The sequence below is a fragment of the Triticum aestivum genome, chromosome 7D (assembly GCF_018294505.1).
Source record: "Triticum aestivum cultivar Chinese Spring chromosome 7D, IWGSC CS RefSeq v2.1, whole genome shotgun sequence".
In the NCBI taxonomy this organism is placed as follows: Eukaryota; Viridiplantae; Streptophyta; class Magnoliopsida; order Poales; family Poaceae; genus Triticum; species Triticum aestivum.
The window spans coordinates 486,653,906-486,674,312 of NC_057814.1; the positions used below are offsets into that span (position 1 = coordinate 486,653,906).

Genomic DNA, 20,407 nt, shown 5'->3' on the forward strand with positions numbered 1-20,407 from the left:
CCATCGTGGCACCTGACGGGTGGGCCCGGGCGGTCAGTTTCGGCGTCAATACATATAAACACATCCTTTAGCTCTATTTGCAATGGCACGCCCCGAAGTTAGTGCTGACATGCAAAAATTACGGAACTTGATACCAATATGCACGTTCTGCCCCAATTGTGGCACTTGTGTGCAATTTACTCTCTGCAAGGTGATCATGGCCCCCCAGCTCGAGGCCATACCTATGTCGCTGGCCTTCACGATCAGTTCCCATCCGTGCCACAGGAGTTCAAGCTGAAGACAAACACCGTCTGCTCCTGGAGGGTCACTGTCCGACTGTTGGACGGCAGGGTCACCCTCGATCAGGGTTGGGCCACCTTTGCTGCCGTCCATCAGATCAAGATAACCTTCATGGTGACCTTCAAGCTGCTGACTCCCGACATGCTGAAGGTCATCATCTTCAATGACGATGCAATTGAAATGGTGACCAGGTGCAGGAGGTACGACAACGCCTTCACCGTGAATGCATAGGACATGCCATCGTATGCTCCAGCTACTTTAGTTTAATATCGAACTGCTTAGTACTATGTTTGAACTGATTTGCTTATGTGCGGCACAATATTTATGCTTACTACTATGTTCTGTTGTGTGTCTTTTTCCTGACGCCGTTGTGTGCTGGTAACCTCACCACAGCGCCGAAGAGTTATCAGACAACAATGGTTGCATGCAACCAAACAGTGTGCTTGTGTGTGAGTTCAGACAATGTGGACAACCAAACACTGTGCGCCTAGCTATCACCTAATACATGAGAAGTAAATGCGGGCAACCAAACAAACAGATTACAGATGATGGTTTAGAGGGTGCATTTGCTCAACCAACCTCATGTGAGCCAGGCTTGAGCCGGGCCGGCTGCCATGGCCTGCCAAAGACGCCCTATTTCAGTCGTGGAAGTGGGAGTGGGTGAAACAACACTGTTCTAACAAGGGCGCCTCGCCCATTCTCACTGTCCTCATGCCCGCGGGTAGGGCTACGCTTGGTTTCTTCTCCCTCGCCGCTCTTTCTCGATCCAAAACTCCAAGGCCCTTCTCCCCTCCCCTCCCCACCCTCCAAAACCCTACCGCATCCTCCTCCACTGACGCCATGGCATCGCCTCGCTCTCATGATCGATCCGACGGTAAGCGCCTGTCCCCACAGCCCATCCCTAGCCCTAACCCTAACCCTAACCCCTAACCCCAGCCCAAATCCTAACTCTGGCCCCTCCCGCCACAGTCCGTGACCCGGTGTTGGACATGGTTTTCAATGCGGCCTCCGCTGACAACCTCTCCCTCTTCAAGGGTACGCTGCCCCCTCCCCCGTCCCGGATTCTGACCCTGTCCCAGTTTTGTTGCTCGAGTGCTAACATTTTGGAGGCCCAATCCGTTGCAGCGCTGGTCATGATGTTGGACATGGGCAGGGGCTGCCCCAAGGAGGTGATTGAGGAGTTGAGGGTGGAAGATGATGAGACGTTTGAAGGTTTCAGTGCGCTGCACATCGTGGTTAGTACAGGGAGTCTGGAGGTGTGCAGGTACCTCGTCGAGGAGCTGCTGATAGATGTGGATCTGGTCGACAAGGAAGGTCCATCTATCTCCAAAACCCTAATCTATTGGTTTAGGACCCTGCGCACACGTTCAGTGTAGATTTTGTCAATTTGTATGAAGTGCTATTTTACGTGCGCTTGATCTGTAGGTTAGGTGTCACGATATCTGGCTGTTTTGTGCTTTCTCTGGGTTTGGCATAGAGGTGCATTATGATAATCCAGCTTTTGCCATGGCTCCAAGCTCAGCACAACACAGTCCAGCAACCATAAACAGAGCCTAAGATTATCTACGGCAGTATGAACCAATGTATCATAAGCACCAATATTTATCTCGCAAAATAAAATTATGATTTATCATATTCTGTTGTGCTAACTCATGATCATGCAGCTTTATATGAGATAAGTCGGTCTTTTTAAGAGAAGAAATAAGTCTGGCTTAATTATGATACCGAATGTGAATACCCTACATAAGCACCGTTTATATAAATAATTAAATAAGCTACTCTTTGAGGGCAAATTAATCTTTATTTTAGGATAGTTTGGTTGTATAGTTATTGCACATATGTATGCACTCCAACTCTGAGGATGCATTTGATTCTTCTATTCGCGTAGTCTAATGTGTTAGGAAACTTCTGTGGCGGTATGCTTTTGGAGATAAGCCATGCTTCGATACAAAAAAGATCTCATTTCTTGCTATGCCGAGAAGTGCTTTGATATAATTTCATTTTTGTGTGTTTGTCTGCTTTATAGGTAGAACACCTCTGTTCTGTGCAACATACCACAATGGGGGTACTGCCGAGTATCTTCTTGATCATGGTACTAATCCAGACAAAGCCAATAACGATGGGTTTTCCCTGTTACATTTTGCCGCTGAATTAGGTCCACCTCCATAAACACATATCTCTGTTCTGCATCTCTGCATTGCAAATTGTTTTGTGTTATCCTATTCAGAGCTATTTACCTTTGTTTCATATAGTAATTTACTAATATTGTTCTGTGCTAATAGATTGTCTTCAAACCCGATGGTTAAGTTCTTGTAATGTGTCTCTTTGTTCGGAAGTACATGTTGTTTTAGACTCATTAGGCTGTTTGAGAATGCGCGGCATATTAGGTTTCCAAGTAGATGTTTGGTGGTATTTGCTGATATACTCTTAGCTGTACTAAATAATAATCTTGCTCACGCTTTTAGTCAAAGTCATCGATATATTTATGTTTAGCCATTAGAGCAAGTTCTACCGTGTGCATTCTGACGCCCCAATTTGACCGTACACTAATCATAAACGCAAATGTGTACGATCAAGATCGAGGACTCACGGGAAGATATCACAACACAACTCTAGACACAAATTAAAATAGAACAAGCTTTATATTACAAGCCAGGGGCCTCGAAGGCTCGAATACATAAGCTCAAAAACACAAGAGTCAGCGAAAGCAATAATAACTGAGTACATACATAAGTTAAACAAGATTGCCTTAAGAAGGCTAGCACAAAAGTAGTAACGATCGAAAAGGCAAGGCCTCCTGCCTGGGACCTCCTAACTACTCCTCGAAGCCGAACTCCATGTAGAATCATCCTCGGGATCTCTAGCTCCTGGACTCCAGCATCTGGTTGCGACAACCAGGTATAGAAAGGGGAAAAGAGGGAGAAAAGCAACCATGAGTACTCATCCAAAGTACTCGCAAGCAAGGAGCTACACTACATATGCATGGGTATATGTGTAAAGGGCCATATCGGTGGACTGAACTGCAGAATGCCAGAATAAGGGGGGATAGCTAATCCTGCCGAAGACTACGCTTCTGGCCACCTCCATCTTGCAGCATGTAGAAGAGAGTAGATGGTAAGTTCACCAAGTAGCATCGCATAGCATAATCCTACCCGGCGATCCCCTCCTCGTCGCCCTGTTAGAGAGCGATCACCGGGTTGTATCTGGCACTTGGAAGGGTGTGTTTTATTAAGTATCCGGTTCTAGTTGTCATAATGTTAAGGTACAACTCCGGGTCGTCCTTTTACCGAGGGACACGACTATTCGAATAGATAAACTTCCCTGTAGGGGTGCACCACATAACTCAACACGCTCGATCCCATTTGGCCGGACACACTTTCCTGGGTCATGCCCGGCCTCGATCAACACGTCGCAGCCCCACCTAGGCACAACAGAGAGATCAGCACGCCGGTCTAAATCCTATGGCGCAGGGGTCTGGGCCCATCACCCATTGCACACCTGCACGTTGCGAGGGCGGCCGGAAGCAGACCTAGCCTAGCAGGCGTTCCAGTCCAATCCGGCGCGCGCCGCTCCGTCGCTGACGTCACAAAGGCTTCGGCTGATACCACGACGTCGAGTGCCCATAACTGTTCCTGCATAGTTGGTTAGTGCGTATAGACCAAATGGCCAGACTCAGATCAAATACCAAGAACTCGTTAAGCGTGTTATTTTTAAGTATCCGCGGACGCCGACCAGGGCCAGGCCCACCTCTCTCCTAGGTGGTCTCAACCTGCCCTGTCGCTCCGCCACAAAGTAACAGTCGGGGGCCGTCAGGAACCCAGGCCCACCTCTACCGGGATGGAGCCACCTGTCCTTTCAGCCCCCTCATCAGAATCACTTGCGGGTACTCAATGAGCTGACCCGACTTTAGTCACCACATGTGTCATGTATATAAAGTATATAGTATATACCCGTGATCACCTCCCTAGTGATCACGGCCCGATAGTATAGCATGGCAGACGGACAAGAGTGTAGGGCCACTGATGGAACACTAGCATCCTATACTAAGCAGTAGGATAGCAGGTAAGGGTAACAAATGTAGCAACAATGACAGGCTATGCAGCAGAATAGGATTAACCGAAAGCAGTAACATGCTACACTCTTCTAATGCAAGCAGTATAGAGAAGAATAGGCGATATCTGGTGATCAAGGGGGGGGCTTGCCTGGTTGCTCTGGCAAGGAGGGGTCGTTGTCGACGTAGTCAATCATAGGGGCAGCATCGGTCTCGGGGTCTACCGGAGAGAAGAGGGGGAAGAAAGAGTAAATATAAAGCAAACATAGCATCACAAAGCATAACGTGGTAATACGACGTGTCGGGGGTGACCTAACGTATGTCTACACGAATAGGTGAAGGGGGAAATTCAACCGGGAATGTTTTCCCGGTTCCGGACCTGTGCCAGACAGATGACCGAAGGGGGAAAGTTCCATGTTCAGCATGCTAGAGGCATCTGACAAATGAACGGACCGCGTATTCGGATTCGTTGGATTTTTCTGAGCAACTTTCATATAGAAAACATTTTAACCCGTGTTACGGATTAAAAGATATGATTTTCAAAAGAATTTATTAATTTCTGGAATTTAATTAATTATTTAATTTAATTTAAAACTGGATTTATGACATCAGCATGATGTCATGCTGATGTTAGCAGTCAACAGGGGTTGACTGGTCAACCTGACCAGTGCGTCCCACTGGTCAGTGACACATTTTAATTAAACATATTAATTAACCTAATCAGGATTAATTAGGGGTGGGCCCCACTGTCATTGACTACTTAATTAGCTAATTCGGTTAATTAGGTAACTAATGTTTAATTAGTTGTTTTGTTTAATTAATCAAAATTAATTAAGTTAATTATTTTTATTATTATTATTTATTTATATTTTTATAATTCTTTTTTTAACATTCTGGGCAGTGGGCCCCCTAGTCAGTGGCCCGAGGGGCTTTGCGGGTGCTGGTTACGGGCGTAGCCGCAGCCGGCCCGTTAGCGATGCGAGGCCAGGGGTCGTCGGTTGTGGGGGCGGGAGGGCGTGCGCCGCGGGATGGCTGGAGCACTGTGGCGGCGCCGCCGCAAGGAACAGGTGCGGGCGTCGCCATGGCGGCGAGCGCCAGCAGGAGGAGGCCGAGACGTTGGGGAGGCGCGCCGGGAGGGGGCGGGCGACGGGTGCTAGAGGCGGGCGCCAGGCGGGGCTTGGCCGGGGTCGGGCAACGGTGCGCGGAGGCGGGGCGTGTGCGCATCGGGCGCGGTCGGGGCGTGGCGACCGCGGGACGCGACTCGGGAAGCACGCGTCGGACGCTCGGGCGGCGTTCGACAGGGGAAGTGGGGAAGAGGAGGCCGCGGACCTTGCCGTACGGTGTAGGGACAACGGCAGTGGGGCTCGGGGAGGGGGTCGGAGACGACGACGATGGGGAGGCAGTCCGGCGAGGGGGTCCGGGCGGCGGGGTGACGGCGACCACAGCGGGGCGGCGTAGAGGCGCGATGGCGACCGGTGGGGAGGGGGACGAGGAGGCGATTCGACGATGGTGACGGGGCGGCGTTCACCGGGGTTGGCGTAGGGGCGGGAGGGCGTCGCGGCGAGGGCGGGCTCCGGCGTAGTGGCCGCAGGGCTCGGCGGCGGCGTTCGTGCCCCGATCCAGATCGGATCGGGTGGGGAGAGGGAGATGGCGAACGAGTGGGGAGAGTGGGGGTGTCGGTTAGGGTTTGTGGGAGTGGGGGGAGTAGCGGGCGCGGTTGGGCCGGCCTGGCGGCCCTGTAGCCTGCTGGGCCGAGGCCCAGCTGGGGGGTGTTAAGCAGGGGGCAGGGCGCAGCGGGCCGGGCGGTTGGCCCAGCGGGGTTTCCCCTTTTTTGTTTTTGTTTATTTTCCTTTTTCATTTATTTATTCTTTTCTGTTTCATTTTAGTTACATTTTATTTTAGTTTTAGTAAAAATTATCACTAACACCTAAATTGGTACTTTTAAATAAACTACTGCCACATTAATTCTTATCCCAACTAAAATAGTTTAATATTTTATAAAATTCAAAAGGCATTTATTTTATTATTTAACCTACAGTTTTAATTATTTTGAACACTTAATCACTTTATTAAATTTAGGTTTCTTCACCACTATTACCCAGGATTTATTTAACACACTTACAACATTTTAGTTTTCACTTTTGAAAACTTTAACTGTTTGACTTGATCTTAAATTTGAATTTGGATCGGTTCTAAACTAGCACGAGATTAGCAACAGTAATCGTGGTGACGTGGCATCATTACCAGAGGGTTACTGTAGCTTGATTACCCGGGCGTCACAATTCTCCTCCACTACAAGAAATCTCGTCCCGAGATTTAAGCGGTGGAGTAAGGGGGAAAGTGCTGGTAGCGAAAAACCTAACGAGTCTTCTCGGTCCTGGCTGCCCTTTCGAAGAGGTCGATCCATTACGTTGATGTCTTCATTCCTCTGCTTCAGGTCATCGTGATGAAGTCGGCATCCTACCTTCGGGAACTCCATCGTACTTACGAAAGAATAAAGGGTGGGTATTCCGGGAGAACGAACCTCAGCAAGGTTGACTATCGGGTCGATAACATCGGGGAAGGTGGCGGAAAGTAACCCTCGAATTGAAACTTAAGGAAATATCCAGAGCAAAGTAATGAGGTTTCATGGGAAGTTTCGAGCGAGCAGGCAACCGTTCGATGCCTGAAACAGGGCGTGAAAGGGGCTCAAAGCAATTGGGAATAAGTATTGCGTCTTATACCAGAATAGATCAATAGGCAGGTGGCCCGTGAATTACATACAAAGTCAAGCACGAGGAATAACTTTGACAACAGGGTGTACAGGAGAGTCAGGTTTCGATCCTGTGGAACTGTGGGTTATGGGCCCACCATGTGGGTTAAAAGTAGGAAGGGCGGAGACGTCTTGCGTGATCATGTAAGCAAGGCATGTCAGAGGATAGCCTGTCTTTTATGTCGGCAACAACATCGGTACCAAGGGCGAGGGACGAAGAGAACCATTTTTGTGCTCGTCGAAACGAGGCGGACCAATAGGCAAAGTTCTCGTCCATCGGTGGTTACCGGAATATCATCGACAATAGTAAGAGGGTCTTACTGACAGAATTGTACACCGAGGTGTTTACATAAGCAGGAGAATATTACTGCTTAGATCATATAGATCACCAGAAAGGTTAAACCAAACAATGGAAAGGAAAATATGATTATCAGATTAAACAGAACAATGGAAAGGAAAATGTGTTTAAACACATATTTCAAGGGTATATCCTTCCCAAGGACAAGCAGAGCATGATATCCATGACAGGATATAATGTGGAAAACTCTTTAGGTACGGGAGAGAATTTTCATGACGTTACCCATACAGCGGTGTTTGGATAATTGAGCAGCAAACATTTAGCATTGGGCTTCAAATGTTCTTGTTAAAAATCGGAGTACCATAGACATGCTTCGAGATAGCATTGACATGGTCATCAGGTGAAGATCAGACTTTGGAAACACAAAGGACCCATCAGGAATAACTTGTAGAATAAGTCTTACAATTTTCTCATGGAAGAATGGATAACCTTGCTAAAAAGGAATCTATAACAATATGGCCTCCGGCCAGCTGTGCTAGGCATTACATCACCTTACTGGGTCACATAAAGACCATTGTTATAACTCTTGGAAATATGTTCCAACCATCATATCTGACCAAGATTCAGATCTGATTGGTGTCAGGATAACTCAGACTCAGGATGCCTGAGAAGAAAGGTGCAACACAAATTGTCGAGATGACATTGTAAGATTCTCGAGAATTGAACTATGGAAGCGAGTTCCGAAGAGTTCATCATCAAATCAAGGAGAGGGTGAGGGGGTGGCTGGTGGACTCAGCGACAATTCATCCAGATTTCCAAAAGATGGATTTCCACAAGTATGTGAACAAGGAGATAACATTTGTCAATTCAAATGGTATAATGATGTATGCTCGAGGAAAACATACACAATTAAACATTGGTTGAAAGGTGCACCCAAAATACGGGCTGGGTTGCACGACCAATGTCGGAATGGTGATTCAATAATCAATAGTCTAAGAATGAACGGCCGACCATTAACTTCAAAGGAATAGGGTTGCTAGAAGGGCAGAATCCAAACAGCACCGCTCACTTGTTGGTACCCCGGTTGGAATCAACACGAGGACCCAAGAAAGAATGGTGATGGTGAGAAGTATTACCATACCAAGAATTCTTAAGAGGTGGTGAAATTCTCACAACATAGATGACATAAGAGATGTTAATGTTCCAAGGTAAAGAAGAACAATTGCTGGATAGCAAGGAACTCAAGGTATAACACCAAACACGAACAAGCTTGTGTTGGTGGGAAGGCAATAAAGTGGTCGATGATAACACAGATCATCGAGGGCAAGGATGGTATTTCTCATCATGAACTCAATTGATATCCTGGAAGAGCTCATAAGGTTGATGATGATCACGACACATTTGTCGAGAGATTTCATGAAGATGTAATCAATCAGCGACGACATCAAGTCAAAGGAATGATGAAGCGGAAGGTTATTGGAACCATGGGTAGGACACAAACTCGAAATCAAGTTTTCTGTTCAAGGAGGAATGATATGACGAGGAAGATCGACGTAAGATTAGCTCACCGTCAAAGGTTGTGCTCCGTGATGAAGGACCAGGTAGCACAGTTAAAAAGTTGCACGATAAGGATATAGCCGATCAGGCTAGGAATGGCTTGAAGGATTATTAAATTCACAAGCAACGAAAATTACTTAGAGTTATTGAATCGAAGTGTGGAATCGATTCACTTATCGGTGTTCTCGAGTGAAATAACTCAGAACCCAGGGGAATTCCGAAATCGGTGAGAAGCAATACTAGATGAAGACTCATAGGAAGCAACACAATTCTTTGATATTCTCGAGGTACTGGAGAGTATTAATCGAAGGAAGATCGACGTAGAGGTTGCGAAGATGTATTGATCTGGAGAAGACAAGTGTTTTCACTTGCTTGAGAAATGGAATTCAAGGAGAAAATATGGTCGGAACCACGATTGCAAAGGATCAATTCATAGATACCAGATGATATTATATCAACGAAACAGTTAATATTACAAGAAGTTTCTACGGTAGGATCTACATCGTGTCCATGGGCATGAACACAAAGTTCAAGGTCGACTCCCACTTCTTCAATGTATAACCTTCCATTCACTTCTCATTTTCGAAGAAGTTGTAGTGTTGAAATTTTATCTGGCAAAATAGCAGAAGAGTATGACTCGTGCAAACTTTCAAGTTCACACATATTAAGGAAGGCATAGGTTCAACCCATCGGGGTATTGTAGGGACATATAACACAACCTTCAGGAGTAATAAACACAGGCTCGAAAGTAGAGCATGGTTGAAAAAGCAGAGGATACAATTTACCAAAGGCATTATATATCCGTGGAAAGGCTCACAAGGTTATTGAATATGAAGGACATTGTCGGATAAAATCCAACAAAGGATCTGGTGGTCCATAAAGGATCTGATGTGAGTATCGGCACAAAACCAGAGCAAGAAACAATGCAAAGACATTGAATTATAGAAACAACTGACTAACTTAGAGCTCAATTGCAAAGGAATTATGATTTCCAAATCAAGGGATCACAAGTAGATGCTCTGATCAAAAGACAAGTAAGTTGAATAGACTTAGAGGCACAAACGGTGGCAATTTGATTGGTCGACAACCAGCTCATGTTCAAAATGACGTCCGAGCCGGAAGGATAATTTTCAGGGAATAACTGATGATTGTGTGCATTCACACACATGTTGATCCAGCATGATCAGAATGTCACAAAGTATTTTAATGAATATTGCTAGACATATGGAAGTAACCATTATGCAAGCAGGTAAAGAAGATCAAGAGCAATAGGCTACTGAGGATTTCGGAAGATCGAATGGCATTTCGAAGAATTTTGCGAAACACCTGAACAACTAGGGATGAACGAATCCCCGGTAAGTGTGAGGAATTATTCATACATGTATTCATGAGGAAAAGAAGCTGCAAGGCAGCAGACCCAACGGATTCTCGGAATATCTGAAGTATTTTAGGGTATCTTGTAATAACAAGAACAATTGGAAATGAAGTTATGGACGACAAGTGTATGTAGCTTTCCATAGGGATTTATCGGTGGCATGGATTTGCAACGGCGAAGGGCACCAGGGTCTCGGGGAAACATCGGAGAGTATCTTCAAAATTTTCTGGTGCAGTAGGCGGTCATCTGGACTGAAGGGGCTCTCCGGGAGAAGTTTTCTCGAGAACCTAAAGTTAGATTTTAGAAAAATCATTTAACCCGAATAGAAGAGAGATAAGAGTCCCAGAGTACAGACGAGGAATAAAAGATCCTAATACCACCCAATGGCGACGTGGGCCCGTAAGACACACAGCCATGTTAGTAAAAGTTTTGCAATGTCTAGACTCGACTTCGGCCAAGGAGTGTAGAAGGGGGATTCCTACAGGCAGTCGGCTCTGATACCAACTTTTGACGCCCCAATTTGACCGTACACTAATCATACACGTAAATGTGTACGATCAAGATCGAGGACTCACGGGAAGATATCACAACACAACTCTAGACACAAATTAAAATAAAACAAGCTTTATATTACAAGCCAGGGGCCTCGAAGGCTCGAATACATAAGCGCGAAAACACAAGAGTCAGCGAAAGCAATAATAACTGAGTACAGACATAAGTTAAACAAGATTGCCTTAAGAAGGCTAGCACAAAAGTAGCAACGATCGAAAAGGCAAGGCCTCCTGCCTGGGACCTCCTAACTACTCCTCGAAGCCGAACTCCACGTAGAATCATCCTCGGGATCTCTAGCTCCTGGACTCCAGCATCTGGTTGCGACAACTAGGTATAGAAAGGGGAAAAGAGGGAGAAAAGCAACCGTGAGTACTCATCCAAAGTACTCGCAAGCAAGGAGCTACACTACATATGCATGGGTATATGTGTAAAGGGCCATATTAGTGGACTGAACTGCAGAATGCCAGAATAAGGGGGGATAGCTAATCCTGTCGAAGACTACGCTTCTGGCCACCTCCATCTTGCAGCATGTAGAAGAGAGTAGATGGTAAGTTCACCAAGTAGCATCGCATAGCATAATCCTACCCGGCGATCCCCTCCTCGTCGCCCTGTTAGAGAGCGATCACCGGGTTGTATCTGGCACTTGGAAGGGTGTGTTTTATTAAGTATCCGGTTCTAGTTGTCATAAGGTCAAGGTACAACTCCGGGTCGTCCTTTTACCGAGGGACACGGCTATTCGAATAGATAAACTTCCCTGCAGGGGTGCACCACATAACCCAACACGCTCGATCCCATTTGGCCGGACACACTTTCCTGGGTCATGCCCGGCCTCGGGAGATCAACACGTCGCAGCCCCACCTAGGCACAACAGAGAGGTCAGCACACCGGTCTAAATCCTATGGCGCAGGGGTCTGGGCCCATCGCCCATTGCACGCCTGCATGTTGCGAGGGCGGCCGGAAGCAGACCTAGCCTAGCAGGCGTTCCAGTCCAATCCGGCGCGCGCCGCTCCGTCGCTGACGTCACGAAGGCTTCGGCTGATACCACGACGTCGAGTGCCCATAACTGTTCCCGCGTAGTTGGTTAGTGCGTATAGACCAAATGGCCAGACTCAGATCAAATACCAAGAACTCGTTAAGCGTTTTATTTTTAAGTATCCATGGACGCCCACCAGGGTCAGGCCCACCTCTCTCCTAGGTGGTCTCAACCTGCCCTGTCGCTCCGCCACAAAGTAACAGTCGGGGGCCGTCAAGAACCTAGGCCCACCTCTACCGGGATGGAGCCACCTGTCCTTTCAGCCCCCTCATCAGAATCACTTGCGGGTACTCAACGAGCTGACCCGACGTTAATCACAACATGTGTCATGTATATAAAGTATATAGTATATACCCGTGATCACCTCCCTAGTGATCATGGCCCGATAGTATAGCATGGCAGACGGACAAGAGTGTAGGGCCACTGATGGAACACTAGCATCCTATACTAAGCAGTAGGATAGCAGGTAAGGGTAACAACTGTAGCAACAATGACAGGCTATGCAGCAGAATAGGATTAACCGAAAGCAGTAACATGCTACACTCTTCTAATGCAAGCAGTATAGAGAAGAATAGGCGATATCTGGTGATCAAGGGGGGGCTTGCCTGGTTGCTCTGGCAAGGAGGGGTCGTTGTCGACGTAGTCGATCACAGGGGCAGCATCGGTCTCGGGGTCTACCGAGGAGAAGAGGGGGAAGAAAGAGTAAATATAAAGCAAACATAGCATCACAAAGCATAACATGGTAATACAACGTGTCGGGGGTGACCTAACGTATGTCTACACGAATAGGTGAAGGGGGAAATTCAACCGGGAATGTTTTCCCAGTTCCGGACCTGTGCCAGACAGATGACCGGAGGGGGAAAGTTCCATGTTCAGCATGCTAGAGGCATCTGACAAATGAACGGACCGCGTATTCGGATTCGTTGGAATTTTCTGAGCAACTTTCATATAGAAAACATTTTAATCCGTGTTACGGCTTAAAAGATATGATTTTCAAAAGAATTTATTAATTTTTGGAATTTAATTAATTATTTAATTTAATTCGAAAACTGGATTTATGACATCAGCATGATGTCATGCTGACGTCAGCAGTCAACAGGGGTTGACCGGTCAACCTGACCAGTGGGTCCCACTGGTCAGTGACACATTTTAATTAAACATATTAATTAACCTAATCAGGATTAATTAGGGGTGGGCCTCACTGTCATTGACTACTTGATTAGCTAATTAGGTTAATTAGGTAACTAATGTTTAATTAGTTTAATTAGTTGTTTAGTTTAATTAATCAAAATTAATTAAGTTAATTAATTAATTATTATTATTATTATTATTTATTTATATATATTTTTTAATTCTTTTTTTTACATTCTAGGAAGTGGGCCCCCTAGTCAGTGGCCCGAGGGGCTTGCGGGTGCTGGTTACGGGCGTAGCCGCAGCCCGCCCGTTAGCGATGCGAGGCCAGGGGTCGTCGGCTGTGGGGCCGGGAGGGCATGCGCCGTAGGATGGCTGGAGCACTGCGGCAGCGCCGTCGCAAGGAACAGGTGCGGGCGTCGCCATGGCGGCGAGCGCCAGCAGCAGGAGGCCGAGACTCTGGGGAGGCGCGCCGGGAGGGGGGTGGGCGACGGGTGCTAGAGGCGGGCGCCAGGCGGGGCTTGGCCGACGCGAGCGGCCGGGGTCGGGCAACGGTGCGCGGAGGCGGGGCGTGTGCGCATCGGCGCGGTCGGGGCGTGGCGACCGCGGGACGCGACGCGGGAAGCACGGCGTCGGGCGCTCGGGCGGCGTTCGATAGGGGAGGGGAAGAGGAGGCCGCGGGCCTCACTGTACGGTGTAGGGACAACGGCAGTGGGGCTCGGGGAGGGGGTCGGAGATGACGGCGATGGGGAGGCAATCCGGCGAGGGGGTCCGGGCGGCGCGGTGACGGCGACCACAACGGGGCGGCGTCGAGGCGCGATGGCGACCGGTGGGGAGGGGGGCGAGGAGGCGATTCGGCGACGGTGACGGGGCGGCGTTCACCGGGGTTGGCGTAGGGGCGGGAGGGCGTCGCGGCGAGGGCGGGCTCCGGCGTAGTGGCCGCAGGGCTCGGCGGCGGCGTTCGTGCCCCGATCCAGATCGGATCGGGTGGGGAGAGGGAGATGGCGAACGAGTGGGGGAGAGTGGGGGTGTCGGTTAGGGTTTGTGGGAGTGGGGGGGAGTAGCGGGCACGGTTGGGCCGGCCTGGCGGCCCTGTAGCCTGCTGGGCCGAGGCCCAGCTGGGGGGTGTTAAGCAGGGGGCAGCGGGCCGGGCGGTTGGCCCAGCGGGGTTTCCCCTTTTTTTGTTTTTGTTTATTTTCCTTTTTCATTTATTTATTCTTTTCTGTTTTATTTTAGTTTTAGTAAAAATTATCACTAACACCTAAATTGGTACTTTTAAATAAACTACTGCCACATTAATTCTTATCCCAACTAAAATAGTTTAATATTTTATAAAATTCAAAAGGCATTTATTTTATTATTTAACCTACAATTTTAATTATTTTGAACACTTAATCACTTTATTAAATTTAGGTTTCTTCACCGCTATTACCCAGGATTTATTTAACACACTTACAACATTTTAGTTTTCACTTTTGAAAACTTTAACTGTTTGACTTGATCTTAAATTTGAATTTGGATCGGTTCTAAACTAGCACGAGATTAGCAACAGTAATCGTGGTGATGTGGCATCGTTACCAGAGGGTTACTGTAGCTTGATTACCCGGGCGTCACATGCGTGCATGTATTGCATAAAACCAGGGCTCTTTGTGTAGCATAATTACTAATATTTTAAACACTTTAACATGGATATAGTGGCTTAGCTGCTGTGCATGTGCAATATCCTAAAATGTCACCTAATTGGGAAATCAAATAACCTAATACATGTCAGTATCATTCCAGTCTTACATGGGTGTGGAGTGGCAATAATCTGGTAACTGACTTAATAACCTGGTTACCAAGTGGCTATAGCAAGTGGCTCTAACCTGGCAATTAGTAACAAAAAGAAGTTATCGAAACATATCTACGTGGGATCTAGTTTCGACTGTATCATCACAGCAAAGCCAACAATGAGCACAGATCGTTAATCAGACACACGATTTGAGAGATAGAATTTCATGAAAATTCAAAACAAAAGGAGTCTTTCTGATTTCATGTTTGCATGCATTGGTCTTTTGGTATTGTGCATGTGGCAGCGAGTAACCATGTTGTACACCATGGTCTTATCTTATTGAATATCCCCCTTGATGGGAATTAGGCCCAATCCCTAAATACTCCTATTAAAAGTTAAAATAACTATTAAAATTTTGTATTTATTCCTTCCAATCCAAACAAGTCCTGATTGGGCTTTTTTGTAGCACATGATCAAGGCAAACACAGGTCCAGGATACGCCAGAAACAAAAGAAATTGTCACAAAAAAAATACCTATCATCTTACTTGGTTTCTCATCTTACATTCTTACATAGAGATAAAAATACGTTGCATACTAACTAGATCCATAAAACCAGAATTGTTGTGTTTGTGAACCCATCTCCTGTTACTGAATTGGAGAGGTCCACGCTGCACTTTGGGAAGTAGGAAGTAGCGAACTGTGAACCTGATGAATCATGAATTGAGTAGCCATGCTGTAGACCATGGTCTTATCTTATTGAATACCCCCCCCCCCCCCCCCCCTTGATGGGAATTAGGCCCCATCCCTAAATACTCCTATTAAAAGTTAACTATGGAATTTTTGGCTTTGATTCCTTCCAATTCAAACAAGTCCTCATTGGGCTTTTTTGTAGCACATGATCAAGGCAAACACAGGTCCAGGATACGCCAGAAACAAAAGAAATTGTCACAAAAAAATACCTACCATCATACGTTCATGGATTCTTTTTAGAAGAGATTGCCAGAAAACCAAAGAGATCTGTAAGGACTGGAATATCACCAAAGAACTAGGCAACTAGCCATGGACAGGGGTGCGTGGAAGCTAGCTATCCATGTGCCAGAACCATGAGTTGGTTGCGGGATATTATGGGTTTCAGCTCTAGCCTACCCCAACTTTTTTGGGATTGTAGTAGTAGTAGTAGTAGTAGTAGTAGTAGTAGTAGTAGTAGTAGTAGTAGTATTGGTAGAAAACACCTCTCCTCTTTGTAATAAGTTCCGTGTTTTCTCCCAGGCATTTGTGAAATGATAGAGCTTTTGCTTGCAAAAGGAGCTTATGTTGACCCGGTATCTGCTCGTGGAACACCACTTCATGGTGCTGCTGGTGAAGGGCATTATGGTGCTGTGAAGATTTTATTGGACCACAATGCAGATGTAAGTTTAAGTACATACCGTTTCTGCCTCAAGTTACCCTACATGTTTTGAACTTTAAATCTTTAATTACTTGTGTTTTGCAAAAAAATTCCCTCGGCTGTCTTGTCATGTTCTATTTAATTGATTGTGTATGGTTGCTTGATGCTGCTATGGTGTTTGTGCTGCATAGTTAACTCTTGAAATCCTCAATGCATTTTTCTTCTCTTGTGCACACCCCTCGTTGTGTAGTGGTTGTAATGCTACATCTCATCATAGTGTCTTGGTAATAAGTATGCTTCATCCACTCCCCTTTCAAATTCATAGCACTATACTATCAAATGGACAGCGCATTTCGAATATAATTTTATTTTTGGAATGCGAGCACATAATACTGCACATCTTCTCATTTTTGGTCCCTTCAATGCCAATTTTCATGCATAAAAGTACTTAATATGATTACTTTCTTTTTACATATTGGCCATAATAGATAGGTCTTTAACTCTCTATCATGTATCGCCATTTGTTTTTGAGTGCTACCTGGAATTTTATGAAGTTTACTTGACCAATATGATAGTAGGCTACAAGGTTCCACAACATATTCACACTGTTGTTGACTTCTTGTGTATATTGTTAATGCCATGGGAGCTGTTTAATTTTCAGTGAAGAGGCTTGCTTCGGTACGCCCCCTCTGAAAAGATCTTTTCACGCACCCAATTCTACCTGCATCTGCAAATTCTTCTGCGTGGCTATCCCTCACATAATATTTCCCTGTCGGCTCATCCATCTTCCCATAAAAGCTGTGGGTGTGACCGTGGGAGGGTGCTGTTGCCTCCCAAATCGTTCTCACTGCTGGCGTGATGCATCATCTTCTTCGTTTTCTAGGTGTGGTTCCATATTCAGGTTTGTTTTAGTACCTTCTCTTATTGATGGCTGCATTGCTTTTGTTGGGGTTTGAGATCCTAATGACTGGCCAGTGATGATTAAAAGATCGAATCTTTCTTAAAAAAAAGTCTGGATCTGTAAACTAGAATGGCTTATGCTCCATTAATACTGTGGCTGTGAAATTCGCATCAGATTGATATGAGCGGAAAGGCAGTATACCATGCAATTCTGCTTGCAGATTCCATGTAAACAATCATAAATACATGATATGCGGTGGTAATCATGGCATTATCTTTGGACTATAGGAGCACGTATGTCGGCTCAATGGCATTAGGGCCTGATTACCAATATAATCTTGACAAAAATAACCTTCTCACTGATTTTACTGTGGGTGTACGAATCAATTTTCTTTGCTGAAAGCTTGCCTCATCAGTTTTGTTCTATGTATTGACCATTGGAGCTGATATCTTAATATTTCTCCAGTACAACAAGATGGTAAATGGTGTGACACCTCTTATGGCTGCTAGAGATGCCAACTCAGCAGAATGTATCAAGCTCCTAGTTAAGGTGTTGTACATTCATCTGAGCTTTGTCAAGTCCATGAATTTAATTTTGTTGGGTACCCATTTTCTATGTTTATTTTCCGTACTGAATTTGTTCCTTTTGCTTCCTTTTCTGGCATTTGTTTTTCATACTGGCTGCAGCTGTGCATGCTGCAATTTGTGACCCCTTGTACCGGGCACTTTCGTAACCATTTTTTTGCTGAAAAAACTAGTGGCGCATTTAGGCTTGGGAGGACATCTGCATATGTGCCATGTTGATATTAATAGTTACCTAAACAGTTTATGACAATTTTGGTGGTTATTTTTGTACTTACAATACTGAGCATGGATGTTAGGAGATTATCATGAGCAGTCGAAATATTATGCTTGTGCATTCATAGAAATTTGAGAAAAGATACGCTTATGTAATCAAATCCTTTTTCCTCCATATATTTGCAGCAAAAATTCAAGTAGTTCGTTCAGATATTATGTATCGCATGCATCCTGCATAGAATTGATTTAATTGATGTTCTGTAGGTTCAGGAGGAGCCTATGCTTAAACGGGAAATCGCGGCATCAGAGCTTATATCACTAGGGAGTATCTCTTTAAAGAAAAAAGATTATGTTGTCGCAGCAAAATTGTACAGTCAGGTATATTAAAGCACCATATATTTCTTGCTCTGTTTAGCTTTCCAGCATTTCAGTTTACGTTGCATGCATTATAATTTATAGTTTCTTGCATAGCTCTCAATCTGAAAATATTTAAGGTTCACAACTTCATATATGATTTCAAAAGGATTTTATCCTGGTTTCGCATTAATTGTTGAATGCATAGTCCGAAGTAATACTTTTGGGCAAAAATATACCAGAATACCTGGAGCTCCACATGGAGCTGGGTGTCGTTTATCAAAAACTTTAGTCATGGGAAGGTTCCTACTGAAAGGGTCCGGGGCGTAGACTCCAGCTGGCTTTGTTATTTCTAATAACTTGGGATTTGTTCAGAATAGGGTTCAGCTGACAGGTGACAGTATGCTGTGTCTTTCTTTTCGTTGCTTTGGTCATGTATCCTCTAAATTTCGTGGTGCAAAGTACTCATTTTGTGATAATGGATATGGACCATGAGATATTGTTGGTACTTCTGCTCAGGTATAAACAGGAAAAAAATAGTGTTACCTTGATGACTAATGCAATATGTTTGAGGATGTGATTAGGATTTCTGTGTCTTGACCACTTTTTTTGTCAGACAACTATATTTTTGTTTTGGAGTTGCTTCCTTGCTTGCACTAACACAGGGAGGACCTATTTTGTTTTTTGTCCCAATTAATAAAGACGCACGGGGTTAGTCGGAAAAAAAACACAGGGATGACTTGAACGTCCTAACATTGTGCTATATATAAGTATTTAGTAAATGTATGTTAGGCTGGCTTTTGTAGATTTGCTAATTTGTATTTTATGTAGGCTAGTTTGAATTTCTCTGCAGCTTTCCGTAGACTTCTTGTTCGAGTGTTCACAGCTTCCTAACTTTTTTTTATTCAGTTAATAACTAATTCAATGTGAGTTAAAAGAAACGTAGTAAGATCAATTGTCGATTTGCCTTGTGTGATGTAGGCAATGCAGCTTGATCCTGATGACGCAGTCTTGTTCTCAGACAGGAGCCTTTGTTGGCTTAACATGGGGAATGGAAGGAAGGCTTTGCTAGATGCTAATAAATGCAGAAAAATGCGGCCTCATTGGCCAAAAGCTTGTCACCGGCAGGGTGAAGCTCTGATGCTACTGAAGGTTACATAGAGGATATGGCTGGCTGTTTTCTCTTGGTATTGCAAATTGTTTATGATCGCTCCCTTGGTCTTTTATCATCAGGACTATGAAGGCGCAAGTGAACGGTTCTTGGATGGACTCAAATTGGACCCAGTGGACAGTGATATCGAGGATGCATTACGGTAAAACCCATCTGCCTCTTTGGTTACACTAATGCCTTGTGACGACTGGCCGTGTTTGAGCACTTATATGTTGAACACTTCTGTAAGTACATGCATGTGCCCTTGTCATGAGAACTTGTGAAGATATTGGCTATAGCTCCGTTCTAATTTTGTGTTTGTTAGGATTTCGGAATGCCACTTCGTACTGTTATCAATGCCAATGCCATCTCTTGCCATACACCAACCTACCCTGACGTATAGTAACTCCGTAATCTGCCCCTGAGTAGTATTTTACTGATATTTAGAAAGAGGCATGCATGTCATACTCATTATCAATATATACTGTCGTGCAATGGCGCCTAAAGAATTACGAGTGCCAGACGTAACTATGCAATTCCAAATATCTGATACTTCTCCCTGGAATATTCAGGGAAGCTATGAAGTCGTTGAAGACGTCTCGGAGCACGAAAGCCAAGTGACTATTTGGGTGTTGCAGGGAAATCAGTTGAAGGCGGTGTTGCAGGGAAATCAGTTGAAGGCTTGAAACGGCTCAGGAGTTTCTTCATTTGCGCAAAGACTGATTTCCTTTGTATATAGTAGGAAGTAAAGCGGCGTGTCTGATGGGAGTACGTATTACCGTTCAATCGACTGAGATCTAGACACACCCTTTCTTTCTCTTGCTGCTCTTGATCTTCCCCACCCCTCCTCCTGTTCCGGTTCATGCACTTGTACTAGGGCATTGCAGTGACGAAATTACCGGCTGTTTCTGAACTTGCAAGATTTTCGCCTGCAGATTCTGCTGAATGCTGATCAGCTGAAACTGTAGATATGCACAAAAGCAAATCTGGAAGTAATACGTAGGAGCTGGACGCTGTT

The 20,407-nt window shown here is 45.4% G+C and overlaps 1 protein-coding gene across 1 annotated transcript; it reads left to right on the forward strand.

Moving 5' to 3' along the window:
* Positions 1 to 1,268: 1,268 nt before the first annotated feature.
* On the forward strand, positions 1,269 to 20,010 carry LOC123171189 (sex-determining protein fem-1-like). Its single transcript, XM_044588800.1, has 8 exons — positions 1,269 to 1,593; positions 2,306 to 2,434; positions 16,070 to 16,209; positions 17,554 to 17,637; positions 18,150 to 18,263; positions 19,221 to 19,391; positions 19,473 to 19,552; positions 19,962 to 20,010. Exons 1-8 carry the CDS (start codon positions 1,269 to 1,271, stop codon positions 20,008 to 20,010), a joined length of 1,092 nt encoding a protein of 363 aa, XP_044444735.1.
* The last annotated feature ends 397 nt before the right edge of the window (positions 20,011 to 20,407 follow it).

What these genes read in the sequence shown, in the direction of transcription:
- LOC123171189 (XM_044588800.1), top strand. Translation starts at nt 1,269, where the DNA reads ATGGTTTTCAATGCGGCCTCCGCTGACAACCTCTCCCTCTTCAAGGGT. An exon ending in GTATCAAGCTCCTAGTTAAG is followed by an intron (nt 17,638 to 18,149) that starts GTGTTGTACATT and finishes GATGTTCTGTAG; the next exon opens with GTTCAGGAGGAGCCTATGCT. An exon ending in GATATCGAGGATGCATTACG is followed by an intron (nt 19,553 to 19,961) that starts GTAAAACCCATC and finishes TGGAATATTCAG; the next exon opens with GGAAGCTATGAAGTCGTTGA.